We start from the raw sequence: 13,612 nt of genomic DNA on the forward strand, positions 1-13,612 counted from the left end.
AAAACAATGACCTTTTCTCTATTCCCATCCTTTTTAACCTCCCTTCAAGAAGCCCTGCCAAACTCTTATCTTTAAAACTCATTCTTAGTTTCTACAACCTTATACTATTTCTATTCCTCTTCCCACTTCTCTGCTTCAGTTTTCTTTACCAAATCTTTTCACCAACTATCCCCACTCACATCTTATCAAAATAAGGGAGACCCTATGCTCCCAAAAAAAGAGAAAATTTGGCTATTTCTTCTTCTCATTTACAAAATTTATTTATTAACCCCAGCCAGGTTTAAGTCACTATGGTTTCTTCATCTTCATTAACCCTTTGAGTAGTGAGTTTTTTTCATGCTCACTGATCCCCTAGGAGTGAGTTTTTTTTTTCAAAAAATGAAATTAGTTCCAATTACAGGTTTATTAACTTAAAATCATGTTTCTTTGATAACCAATTTATGGAAACAAGAAGGATATACATTTTTAATGTTGCCTTACATATTTTTTTTAAAGATTTTTTATTTATTTATTATAAAGAGGGGAGAGAGAGAGAGAGAGAGAGAGAGAGAAGGGCGGAGGAGCAGGAAGCATCAACTCCCATATGTGCCTCGACCAGGCAAACCCAGGTTTTGAACCGGCAACCTCAGCGTTTCCAGGTTGACACTTTATCCACTGCGCCACCACAGGTCAGGCGCCTTACATATTTTTAAAATACAAATTTTTGTATAATCGTACTCTGGATGGTCAGGAGGCATGAGAACATACATGAACATTCGTACTACTCAAAGGGTTAATTGTCCTATGGCATTTTTCAGTTCTTTGCTCTATGTCCTCAATTAGAAAATAAATCCAGAGAACATTAACTTGGCTTTTGTCAATTATGTAACCACTGAAAGCAATCAATGTAGAATTTTATGTACAATGAATGGAATTCAGTATCTGTTTGACTCATCAAAAAATGACTAGGCTCATCCTAAGTAGATCCCAGGGAAGATATTTTGATCTAGCACAGAAATTGTATTTCAAACATAATTAGAAAAATAAGAACTTTGTATGAACTTTTTATATATACATTTAAAGTTGTAATAAAGTTTACTAGCAGTTAATTTATGGCCAGATGACTAATGATATTCAAGCTAACAATGCTAAAGTTCTATAAAGCAAATTTAAAATCCTCCAGATTTCTAAAATTTGGAGTCACAAAGCACAAAATCATAAATAAATTACACCTATAAACACTTGGCTCTATGCTAATTTCTTGCAGACTATTTGCTTCAGTTAAACTTTAATATCTTTAAAAAATTAATAACTTACCAAATCCCAAAGTCCAATTTGCCCATATTTGAACCCTGCTGCCACCAAAGAGATTTCTGATGGATGAAGAGCCATAGAGAATATTGAACCTTTGGTAACTTTACAAACAGTATCTTCACTAATGACCATACTTCCTAAATTGGCTTTGTAGCTGAGAAAATTAAAAAGTTACATTTTAGAAGTAAAACCAGACTTGATTGACAAAATAAGTAAAAGATGACTCAAAAAAGAAAAATCACAACTGGTAAATAAATGTGGAAAAACATTCAACCTCCTGGCAACCAAAGAAATCAAAGCAATTAAGTAGCATTTTCATTTATAAAAGCTAGTAGGCGGCCCTGGCCGGATGGCTCAGTGGTAGAGCATCGGCCCAGTGTGTGGAAATGCCGAGTTTGATTCCCAGCCAGGGCACACAGGAGAAGTGCCCATCTGCTTCTCCTACCTTCCCCCTCTCCTTTCTCTCTATCTCTCCCTTCCCCTTCTGTAGCCAAGGCTCCACTGGAGCAAAGTTGGCCAAGGCGCTGAGGATGGCTCCATAGCCAATGCCTCATGTGCTAGAATGGCTCTGGTTGCAAAGGAGTAACACCCCAGATGGGCAGAGTATCACCCCCTTATTGGGCTTGCAGGGTGGATCCCAGTTGGGTGCATGCGGGAGTCTGTCTGCCTCCCTACTTCTCACTTCAGAAAAAAAGAAAAGCTAGTAGGCTACAGTTAAACATCCCCTTTCATATATATTGCTAGTGGTAGAGTAAATTTATGTAAGATTTTCAGAAGAGGCCCTGCCTGGTGGTTCAGTGAATAGAGCATCATCCCAGCACACCAATTTCACAAGTTCAATCCCCAGTCAGGGCACATATGATAAGCAATCAATAAGTGCACAAGTAAAAAGAACTAAATGGAACAAGTTGATGCTTTTCTCTTTCTCTCCCCCTCTTCCCCTCTCTGTTTCTCAAATCAATGAGGAAAATAATTTTTAATTAAAAATATTTTTCAGAGAAAAAGAATTTTGGAAACCAATTAAGCAATATGTACTAAAAGCGGCCCTGGCCGGTTGGCTCAGCGGTAGAGCGTTGGCCTGGCGTGTGGGGGACCCGGGTTCAATTCCCGGCCAGGGCACACAGGGGAGGCGCCCATTTGCTTCTCCACACCCCCTTCCTCTCTGTCTCTCTCTTCCCCTCCCGCAGCCGAAGCTCCATTGGAGCAAAGATGGCCCGGGCGCTGGGGATGGCTCCTTGGCCTCTGCCCCAGGCGCTAGAGTGGCTCTGGTCGCAGCAGAGCGACGCCCCAGAGGGGCAGAGCATCACCCTCTGGTGGGCGTGCCGGGTGGATCCCGGTCGGGCGCATGCGGGAGTCTGTCTGACTGTCTCTCCCCGTTTCCAGCTTCAGAAAAATACAAAAAAATATATATATGTACTAAAAGCCATTAACATGTCCTTAGTAATCTACTATCATACCTACATATATACTTCAACAAACACATGCACACATACAAGCACACAAAATTAAATGGAAAACAACTCCAAACACCAAGGGCGTAAGGGGAGGTTAAGTAAATTATATCTACTGAATAAAATATTATGCAATTATTCAATAAATTTAAAGAGAATATACAACCACAATGTTAATGGAAAAGCATAATGCAAAATTACATAAATCCGAGAAAAGAGTAAAAAATGTTTGTGAACTCATTCATTCATTCATTAAACACTAAATGAATAAATACTATGTGCCAGACACTATTCTGGAAACTGAGACAAAACCGCACACTCATGAAGCTTATACCTTAGGGCAGTGGTCCCCAACCTTTTTTGGGCCACGGACCAGTTTAATGTCAGAAAATATTTTCACGGACCGGCCTTTAGGGTGGGACGGATAGATGTATCATGTGACCAAGACAAGCGTCAAGAGTGAGATTAGACGGATGTAACAGAGGGTATCTGGTCTTTTTTTTTTTTAATTTAATTTAATTAATTTATTTATTTACAAGGACAGAGAGAGAGTCAGAGAGAGGGACAGATAGGGACAGACAGACAGGAACAGAGAGAGATGAGAAGCATCAATCATCAGTTTTTCGTTGCGACACCTTAGTTGTTCATTGATTGCTTTCTCATATGTGCCTTGACCGCAGGCCTTCAGCAGACTGAGGAACCCCTTGCTGGAGCCAACAACCTTGGGTTCAAGCTGGTGGGCTTTTGCTCAAACCAGATGAACCCGCGCTCAAGCTGGTGACCTCGGGGTCTCGAACCTGGGTCCTTCCGCATCCTAGTCTGACGCTCTATCCACTGCGCCACCGCCTGGTCAGGCGAATCTGGTCATTTTTAAAAATAAAACATCATTCAGACTTAAATATAAATAAAACGAAAATAATGTAAGTTATTTATTCTTTCTCTGCGGACCGGTACCAAATGGCCCACGGACTGGAACTGGTCCGCAGCCCGGGGGTTGGGGACCACTGCCCTAGGGGTACTGCATATCACAATACTCTAAAGGAAACAACCAAAAACAGCAGTTGTTAGGGTAGAAATATTATGGGTAAGTTTTTCACCTCATTTTCAGAATTTTCTGTTTTATTGTCTTTATCATTTTAAAAAGCTCAGAAAATGTAAATAAAGGCAAAGAATTTAACTCACCTTTTAATGCTAGATAACTTCTCACTGTTTTTAGTACTGGTCTAAAACAATGGGAGAGACCAAAGTACTAAGTTAATATATATTCTGAAATTTCATTAACAAATGATTCTAAAAGCTTATATAAGCCCTCCCAACTGATACCTTCTTCACTTCTGCCCAAGTCTGTAGAACTCCTTTAAATAGTTCACTGTTATCATCTCGATTTTCAGGATTCATTTCTAAAGGTCCAGGAGGTAACAAAGGCTGTTTAAAAAAAAAAAACTATTTTTAATAAAAAAACAGATAAAGCAGTTGATTGTTGCCCTGCCCTAGAATGTAGGCTTGAGGTTTTTCATTACTTTACCTTCAATACCATTAATAGGACTGACTCATAATTAGCTTTCAAAAAGAGTTTTTCAATGAATGCCACATATCCTGTAAGTAATAAAATGTATTATCTCATTTAAACCTCTCAGTAATCCAGTGAATGAGATATCACATTTTAAGAAAACTGGAATGAAATTTATAGAAGTTAACTCATCCAAAGTTACAATATCAATAACCAGAGTTGCCAAAAACTGATTTAGATAGTTCAATTTTTTACTAATCAAAATTATTCTATGCCAGGGCTTTACATTTATTTTATTAATTTTTCTTTTTTTACAGAGGAAAGGAGAGACCGAGAAACATCAATTTGTTGTTACACTTATTTATGCATTCATTGGTGATTTTTTTTTTTTAAGTAAGTTTATTTATTTATTTTTTTCTTTACAGGGACAGAGAAAGAGTCAGAGGGAGGGATAGATAGGAACAGACAGACAGGAACTGAGAGAGATGAGAAGCATCAATCATCAGTTTTTCGTTGCAACACCTTAGTTGTTCATTGATTGCTTTCTCATATGTGCCTTGATCGCGGGCCTTCAGCAGACCGGGTCTAAGCTGGTGAGCGTTTTTATTTTGCTCAAGCCAGATGAGCCCTCGCTCTAGCTGGCAACCTCGGGGTCTCGAACCTGGGTCCTCAGCATGCCAGTCCAACGCTTTATCCACTGCGTCACCACCTGGTCAGGCTCATTAGTGATTCTTATATGTGCCCTGACCAGGGATCGAACCCACAACCTTGACATATTGGGATGACGCTCTAACCAGCTAAACTATCTAGTCAAGGCTTTATGCCAGTGTTTTTATGTTTGTTTGTTTTTGAGAGCTTGGTTGCAAGCATGAACCCAGATGGGCAGAGCATTGACCCCAAACAGAGGTTGCCACAAGGATCTTGGTGGGGTACATGCTGGAGTCTATCTACCATCCTCTCACTTGGAAAAGGAAAAAAAAATTCTTGTGATTTCCCAGTTCTTCGTTGTGGTACCTTAGTTGTTCACTGATTGCTTTTCATATGTGACATGGGGGAGCTCCAGCTGAGCCAGTGACCCCTTACTCAAGCCAGCGACCTTGGACTCAAGCCAGTCACCTTGGGCTTCAAGCCAGCAACCTCTAGGCTCAAGCCAGCAACCATGGGGTCATGTCTATGATCCCACACTCAGCTGATGAGCCTGTGCTCAAGACAGCGACACTGGGGCTTCGAACCCGGGTCCTCTGTGTCCTAGTCTGATGCTCTATCTACCGCGCCACTGCCTAGACAGGCTATGCCAGTGTTTTTTTAAATCAGAGGTTATAACACATGGTCGTGAAATCACTTGAAACATACCAGCAATGTGTTTTAGCTAATGAGAAAAGAATAGAATAGAAAATACAAAAGTGCTTCACATCTAGTTACAGAATCATTTCACAAGTTTTGTTTTAGTTATGTGTGTGTGCATGTGCATGTGTAATGAGTTCAACGTAAATATATTTCTTTATTTTATTTATTCATTTTAGAAAGGAGAGAGAGAGGGAGAGGGAGGGAGGGAGAGAGAGAGAGAGAGAGAGAGAGAGAGAAGAGGGGGAGGAGCAGGAAGCATCAACTCCCATATGTGCCTTGACCAGGCAAGCCCAGGGTTTCGAACCGGCGACCTCAGCATTTCCAGGTCGACGCTTTATCCACTGCACCACCACAGGTCAGGCAATAAATATATTTATCATGGATGGAGGCTTCAAAACACTCTGAAAGCTTCTCTTCCCAAAGTACCTTAATTTGCAATTAGCTTTCAAAGTTCCAGCCTAATTAGTGCTATCTTCTAATTTATAATTAAGCACTTAGATGTAAAGTATTTAAAAAGGTAGGTGCTCTTGAATAAAAAATATAATTATAATCTTATTTAGACAATAAATTTTATAAATAAGACCCTTTCTACTCTCTGAGAATATAAAATTAAATTATAGGCAGTCCCCAGATTACGAATGAGATAGGTTTTGTAGCTTTGAAACCATTTAAGTATTTATATGCACAAAAAGGTAAAAATAATACTATGTTAAGACAAACATCTAATTTACATTTAATAGGTAAATGTACCTGTTCCAACTTATATACAAATTCAACTTAAGAATAAACCTATATAGGCCCTGGCCGGTTGGCTCAGCGGTAGTGTCAGCCTGGCGTGCGGGGGACCCGGGTTCGATTCCCGACCAGGGCACATAGGCGAGGCGCCCATTTGCTTCTCCACCCCCCCCCCCTTCCTCTCTGTCTCTCTCTTCCCCTCCCGCAGCCGAGGCTCCATTGGAGCAAAGATGGCCCGGGCGCTGGGGATGGCTCCTTGGCCGCTGCCCCAGGCGCTAGAGTGGCTCTGGTGGCGGCAGAGCGACGCCCCGGAGGGGCAGAGCATCGCCCCCTGGTGGGCAGAGCATCACCCCGGTGGGCGTGCCGGGTAGATCTCGGTCGGGCGCATGCGGGAGTCTGTCAGACTGTCTCTCCCCGTTTCCAGCTTTGGAAAAATGCAAAAAAAAAAAAAAAAAAGAATAAACCTATATAGATCCTATCTTGTTCGTAACCTGGGGATTGCCTATAAAGCAAAAAACCCCATCACACCTGACCAGTGGTGGCACAATGAATAGAGCTTCGGTCAAAGACACGAAGGTCCCAGGTTCCAAATCCCATGGATGCTGGCTTGAGCGCGGGCTCATCTGCTGGAGTACAGGCTCACCAACTTGAGCATGGGATCATTAACATGATCCTACGGTCACTGGCATAAGCCCAACATTGCTGGCTTGAGCAAAGAGTCACTGGCTCAGCTTGAAATTCCCCCCAGGTCAAGGCACATATAAGAAGCAATAAATGGCCCTGGCCGGTTGGCTCAGTGGTGGAGCGTCGGCCTGGCGTGCAGGAGTCCGGGGTTCGATTCACGGCCAGGGCACACAGGAGAGGTGCCCATCTGCTTCTCCACCCCTCCCCCTCTCCTTCCTCTCCGTCTCTCTCTTCCCCTCCCAGCGGGGCTCCATTGGAGCAAAGTTGACCCAGATGCTGAGGATGGCTCTGTGGCCTCTGCCTCAGGCGCTAGAGTGGCTCTGGTTGCAACAGAGCGATGCCCCAGATGGGCAGAGCATCGCCCCCTGGTGGGCGTGCCGGGTGGATCCTGGTCGGGCGCAGGCGGGAGTCTGTCTGACTGCCTCCCCTGTTTCTGGCTTCAGAGGGATGCAAAAAGAAAAAAAAAAAAGCAGCAATAAATGAACAACTGACGTGCCGCAACTTCTCATCTCTCTCCTTTCATGTCTGACTGTCTCTCTCCCGCAAAAAAAAATCACTATAAACAATTCTTTACTATTGACAAGTTGGTGGCGCAGTGGATAGAGCATTGGACTGGGATGCAGAGCACCCAGGTTCAAAACCCCAAGGTCACTGGCTTGAGCACCAGCTCACCAACTTGAGTGCGAGGTTACTGGCTTAAGCGTGGGATCATAGATATGACCCCATGGTCACTAGCTTGAGCCCAAAGGTCGCTGGCTTGAAGCCCAAGGTCACTGGCTTGAAGTCTAAGGTTACTGCCTTGAGCAAGGGGCCACTTGCACTGCTATAACCCCCCCCAACCGCCCCCCCCCCCGTCAAGGCACATATGAAAAAGCAATCAATGAACAACAAAGGTGCCACAACAAAGAATTGATACTTCTCATCTCTCTCCCTTCCTGTCTGTCTGTCCCTATCTGTCCCTTTCTCTGTCTCTCTAGCTAAAAAAAATTAATTAAAAAAATGGGGAAACCAGGACTCAAAAAGGCTAAGTAACGTACCACAATTGCACAGCAGGTAAACCTACAGAAATAGAGAATACATCCCAGTCTTAATAACTTAGAAACCTTACTCATTAAACTAGCAATTTTCAACCTTTTTCCTTTTATCGCACACATAAACTAATTACTAAAATTCTGTGGAACACCAAACAGTTGGCTGTTGCAATTATTTTGACAATCTAAGGGAAAAGAAATCAGTGCCCCTGACTAGTTAGGTTTTATATTTTAAAAATTCTTGTGGTGGCCCTGGCTGGTTGGCTCAGGGGTAGAGCATCGGCCAAGCATGTGGATGTCCTTGGTTCAATTCTTGGTCAGGGTACATAGGAAAGATGACCATGTACTTCTCCACCCTTCCTCCTCCCTTCTCTCTCTCTCTCTCTTCCCCTCCCATCGCCATGTCTAGATTGATTTTAGTGCATCAGCCCCAGGTGCTGAGGATGGCTCTGTAGAGCCTGTGCCTCAGGCGCTAAAAATAGCTTGGTTCCGAGCATGAACCCAGATGGACAGAGCATTGACCCCAAACGGTGGTTGCCACGAGGATCTTGGTGGGGTGCCTGCTGCAGTCTATCTACCTTCCTCTCACTTGGAAAAGGAAAAAAAATTCTTGCAGTACCCCAGTTAAAAAACACTGCATTAGGCCCTGGCCTGTTGGCTCAGTTAATGGAGCATCAACCCAGCTCCCCAGTTTGATCCCCAGTCAGGTCACACATGAGAAGCATCCATCTGCTTCTCTTTTCCTCACTCTCCTTCTCTCTCTTTTCCCCTATCACAGCCAGTGGCTCAGTTGGTTCAAGCGTGGCCCAGGGCACTGAGAATAGCTTGGTTGGTCCAAGCATTGGCCTCAGGTGCTGAGGATAGCTCAACTGATTCGAGCCTCATCCCCAGAAGAGGGTTGCTGGGTAGATCCTGGTCAAGTACCGCTATCTCCTCTCCTCTTAAAACAAAACAAAAAAGCACTATATTAAACCATACAACTATCAAGTATTAAATTAATAAAGTACAAATTAAACATGATATGATGACCTTTCAGTCATCATATCAAAATTTTCAGTATTTTATTGAGTTAATATATAGTATTTGCACTCTTTCTTACTTCTTTATCTGCTTCCACTACTGTTGGCAGGGCTGGGACTTTTGATAATGAAAATTCTGAAGGATCTACATTTAGTAATCGCAATGACCTTCTACATCCAATCCCATTTTCTCTCTTCTTAGGCTTCTTTCTAAAAGAATGGGGAAAAAACTCATGTTATATTCATAAAACAGTTATGTGTATTTACTAATATTAAGGAGATAACTTCTAGGAATGTATCTCATGGAAATTAGTCATACATTGCAAAGCTGTATATACATACATGGCTATACTGATTTTAAGTAAAAGTGTGGACACATCATAAATGTTCATCATGGGGAGATAAATGTTAAATAAATTATGACATACATAACTAATAGAAAAATTTGCAGCCATAAAAAGAAATGAGACTGCATGTTGATATAAAATGAAGTCATAAGAAGCAAAAACAAGGTCCAATACATATTAAATATGCTTCTATTTATTTTTTACAAAAAGGTTACACATATACATATATTGGTGCCAGCTAAGATTACCTGTGGAAGAATATACATAAAACTATTAAGTGTGGTTTCCTCTAGGGAGAAGGCCTGGAGAACTAAAGTCTAGAATGGGAGAGAGACTTAAATGTTTCATTGTATTCTCCTCCATATAGTTTACTTTTTAAAAATCATACACATATGTACCCTACTTTTTTATGTACTACTTTTTATTTTAAAGTATTTCAAAACTTCCAGTTTCCTACCCCACATGTAGAGAACTTGAAAGTCATCATTCTGTTTCATCAAGTAAAAAGCTGAAAAAATCAGCAACTTTTCTAAAATCCGTAAGAGTGACAGAGACAGAGTGAAAACCACTGATCCCAATACTAGAGAGCCATACAGGCAAAAATAGGAGTCATTGGCTTATTGGAACGGACTCAGGAACGAAAACCACCATAGAAAACCTAAAGTATAATTAACCAACTGCTGAAGGCTCAGTGTGGACAAGTCTGAGATTTAAAACTCCAGGATTAGCCTAGCTGGTTGGCTTAGTGGAAGAGTGCCGGCCCAGCATATGGAAGTCCCAGGTTCAATTCCCAATCAGGGCACACAAGAGAAGCAACCATCTGCTTCTCTACTCCCTCTTCCCTCCTACAGCCATGGCTCCAATGATCCAAGCAAGTTGGCCCCAGGTGCTAAGGATGACTCCATGGCCTCACCTCAGGTGCTGAAATAGCTCGGTTGCTGAGAAATGGAGCAGCAGCCCTAGATGGGCAGAGCATCACCATGCAGGAGGCTTGCTGGGTGGATCCTGGTCAGGGGGTATACAGGTCACTGCCTCCCTAACTCTTGCTTAACAACAATAACAACAAAAAACAACCAACCCCCCCCCCAAAAAAAAAGACAAAAAACTCCAGGATCATCTACATAAAACATTTCTTTCTCTCACTCTCTCTCTGCTCTTTAAAATGAATAAATAAAATCTAAAGAAAAGAAAAATCTAGCCAATCTTAAAAGGCTGCATACTGTATGATCCCAAATATTTGACACTCCAAAATGGAAAACTATACAATAAAAAGATCCCTGATGGTCCTGGCTGGTTGGCTGAGTGGTAGAGGCATCAGTCTGGCATGTGGAAGTCCTGGGTTCGATTCCCAGTCAAGGCACACAAGAGAAGCACCCATCTGCTTCTCCAGCCCTCCCCCTCTCGATTATCTTTCTCTCTTCTCCTCCCCTCCTAGAGCCATGGCTTGATTTGAGAAAGTTGGCCTCAGGCACTGAGGATGGCTCCATGACCTTCGCTAAAAAGTGAAGCCACTCCATGGTGCTAAAAAATGGCTCCAGTTGCAGCAGCGCAAGGGCCCCAGATGGGAAAAGCATCGCCCCCTAGAGGGCTTGCTGGATGGATCCCGGTAGGCGCATGCGGGAGTCTGTCTGACTGTCTCTCCCCGTTTCTAGCTTCAGAAAAATACAAAAAAAAAAAAAAAAAAAAACACAAACAAAAAAAAACAGTATGAAATAGAAATAAAATTCAGCTCTTAAGATACTATTTCCTCTATATTCCTTTGATGAAGATGAGTTAATAAAAGATAGTATTTCATCATGAATCTTATAAGAATTAAGAATAAGGAGAAGACAAGATGGCACTGGAGTAGGTGGACGTACCAACTTCCACCTCTCAGAACCAAAGTGGATTACAAACTAATTTTAAGAACCATCATCTGGAAAAACCAACTTTAGACTAAACTAAGAGGACTCTTCAACCAAGGAACTCTGAAGAAGCCACACTGAGACTGGTAGGAAAAGCGGAAATGCAGAGAGGGCTGCCCAGCTCCCTGGAGCGAACGGCAGCTGGGAGAGACTCAAGTGGCAGGAAGTGAGTTTAGCAGAGAGAAGAGGGTCCTGAGTCCCAGGAACAAAGCCCCAGCCTGCAGCCCCAGAGCCTAGAAGAGGTGTATGGACAGTATTTAGCTGGGAAAAAGACAGAATACTGTTTGTGAGAAAGAGACTGATTTCTCAGACCCAGGATTCTTCTTAAAGGGACCGTGCAGAACATCTCTCTCACAACAACTCTCCCGGGGCTCCAGGGGACGGGGAGAGAAGAGAGGTCCGGAGTAGCAGAAAGAGAGTGTAATCTAGGAGGCTCAGGGAGAAACATTTTGAGAGACAGCCACCCTAACCTCTGGGATGAGTCACTCCCCAAATCTGAAGTGAATACTTCCCCTGGAAACAGCAATACCAGCAAAGGGAAGCAGGACACCAGCCAAACAAGCTCTCCCGTGGCACTCAGAGCAGAGTCACTCAGAAGGAGGGATCTTTTGGGACGACAGTAGTGAGTGTTAGGGTCTGAGCTGCAGTGCCCACACCTACACGGCTGAGGGCTTCCTGAGGGTGGGCGGCGGCGGGACACGGAACCGCTGTTCTGTTGGCAACGGGGGAAGCCAGCTGGCCACCACTGAGACCCAGGTGTAAGCTCAGTCTTGCCTGGCTGGGGAGGAGGGGACGTGCAAAAGTGGTCAAGCCCAGCTGCAGGCCACCTGCAATCCAGCCTGCGAGGGAAGGGCAGGAACACCGGAAAAGGCGGAGATCCACCCTTGAGCAAGGGCGCAGGAGCACAGCCTTGCCCCGCCCATGGAACCGAGGCTTGTGGCCTGACTTGGGAGCTGGCTCCTCCCGTGGGGGTGGAGCCAAAAGCCCAGAACAGGCGGAGTCCCGCTACTGAGTGTAGGCATGCAGACCCGCCCGGCCTGCGCAGCCAAGGCTAGCAGCTGTCCCATGAGCGGGCTCCTCCTGCAAGGGCAGGGCGAAAGCCTGGAATCAGGTGGAGACCCGCAGCTGAGCAAAGGTGCTCACCCCTGCCCTCAGGGCCAAACATAACACCACTCACGGGGGTGGGACGAAGGCCAAGGCTACCTAGGCTTGTACACCCGAGCACGTGATCACATCCACTCCCGTGAAGAAGAGGCGGAATCCACAGCAACAGTCCCAGTGGGCACACATCGGCAATGCCCATACCCAAATGCCCTAGGCAGCAACAGCAGAGGGCATGTCAGGCCTGCAGACAGACCACACCTAGGGAACACAGAAGCCACACCCAGTGGACTCCAGTGGCCAAAATCTTCTTTTACACAGACAAAATGAGAGGGCAGAGAAATGCAACACAAATGAATCAAAAGAAATCCCCAGAAAATGACCTGAATGAGTCAGATATAACCAAATTACCAGATGCAGAGTTTAAAATAATGATTGTTAGGATGCTCAAAGATATTAGAACAATAGATGGTCATTACAAACATCTAAATAAAAAGATAGCAAATACAAAAAAGGACATTGAAATAATAAAAAAAATAAGTCAGAAATGACAAATACAATATCAGAATGAAGAACACAATGGAAGGAATTAAAAGCAGGATGGATGAAGCTGAGAATCGAATCAGCAAGTTAGAGGACACGATAAATAAAGGCACGGAAGCAGAGCAGAAAAAAGAAAAGAGACTCAAAAAGTCTGAGGAAACTCTAAGAGAGCTCTGTGACAACATGAAGAGAAATAACATCCACATCATAGAGGTTCCTGAAGAAGAAGAGAAAGAACAAGGGATAGAGACTTTGTTCAAGCATATCATAGCTGAAAACTTCCCTCAATTAAGGCAGGAAAATATCTCACAAGTTCAAGAAGCACAGAGAACTCCATTAAAGAAAAACCCAAAGAAATCAACACCAAGACACATCATACTTTAAATACCAACGCTAAGTGATAAAGAGAAAATATTAAAAGTTGATAGAGAAAAAAAGACTATCACCTACAAAGAAGCCCCCATAAGGATGACTTCCGACTTCTCAACAGAAACACCTGAGGCCAGAAGGGAATGGCAAGAAATATTCAAAGTAATGCAGAACAAGAGCCTACAACCAAGACTACTTTATCCAGCAAGGCTATCATTTAAAATTGAAGGAGAAATAAAAAGGTTTCCAGACAAAAAAAAAAAAAAAACTCAAGGAAT

General features: G+C 43.3%; 1 protein-coding gene across 1 annotated transcript in view; it reads right to left on the reverse strand.

The window, feature by feature from the left end:
• The window catches only part of WDR76 (WD repeat domain 76), a 59,504-nt gene that overhangs the window by 29,278 nt on the left and 16,614 nt on the right, over positions 1-13,612 (reverse strand). Inside the window, exons 4-7 of the mRNA XM_066341702.1 lie at positions 9,151-9,280; positions 4,068-4,169; positions 3,927-3,967; positions 1,297-1,447 (exon numbers count right to left, since the gene is read on the reverse strand). Of these exons, the coding sequence (XP_066197799.1) occupies positions 1,297-1,447; positions 3,927-3,967; positions 4,068-4,169; positions 9,151-9,280 (424 nt within the window). The remainder of the gene's footprint in view (positions 1-1,296; positions 1,448-3,926; positions 3,968-4,067; positions 4,170-9,150; positions 9,281-13,612) is intronic.

The sequence above is a fragment of the Saccopteryx leptura genome, chromosome 6 (genome assembly GCF_036850995.1).
Source record: "Saccopteryx leptura isolate mSacLep1 chromosome 6, mSacLep1_pri_phased_curated, whole genome shotgun sequence".
Lineage (NCBI taxonomy): Eukaryota > Metazoa > Chordata > Mammalia > Chiroptera > Emballonuridae > Saccopteryx > Saccopteryx leptura.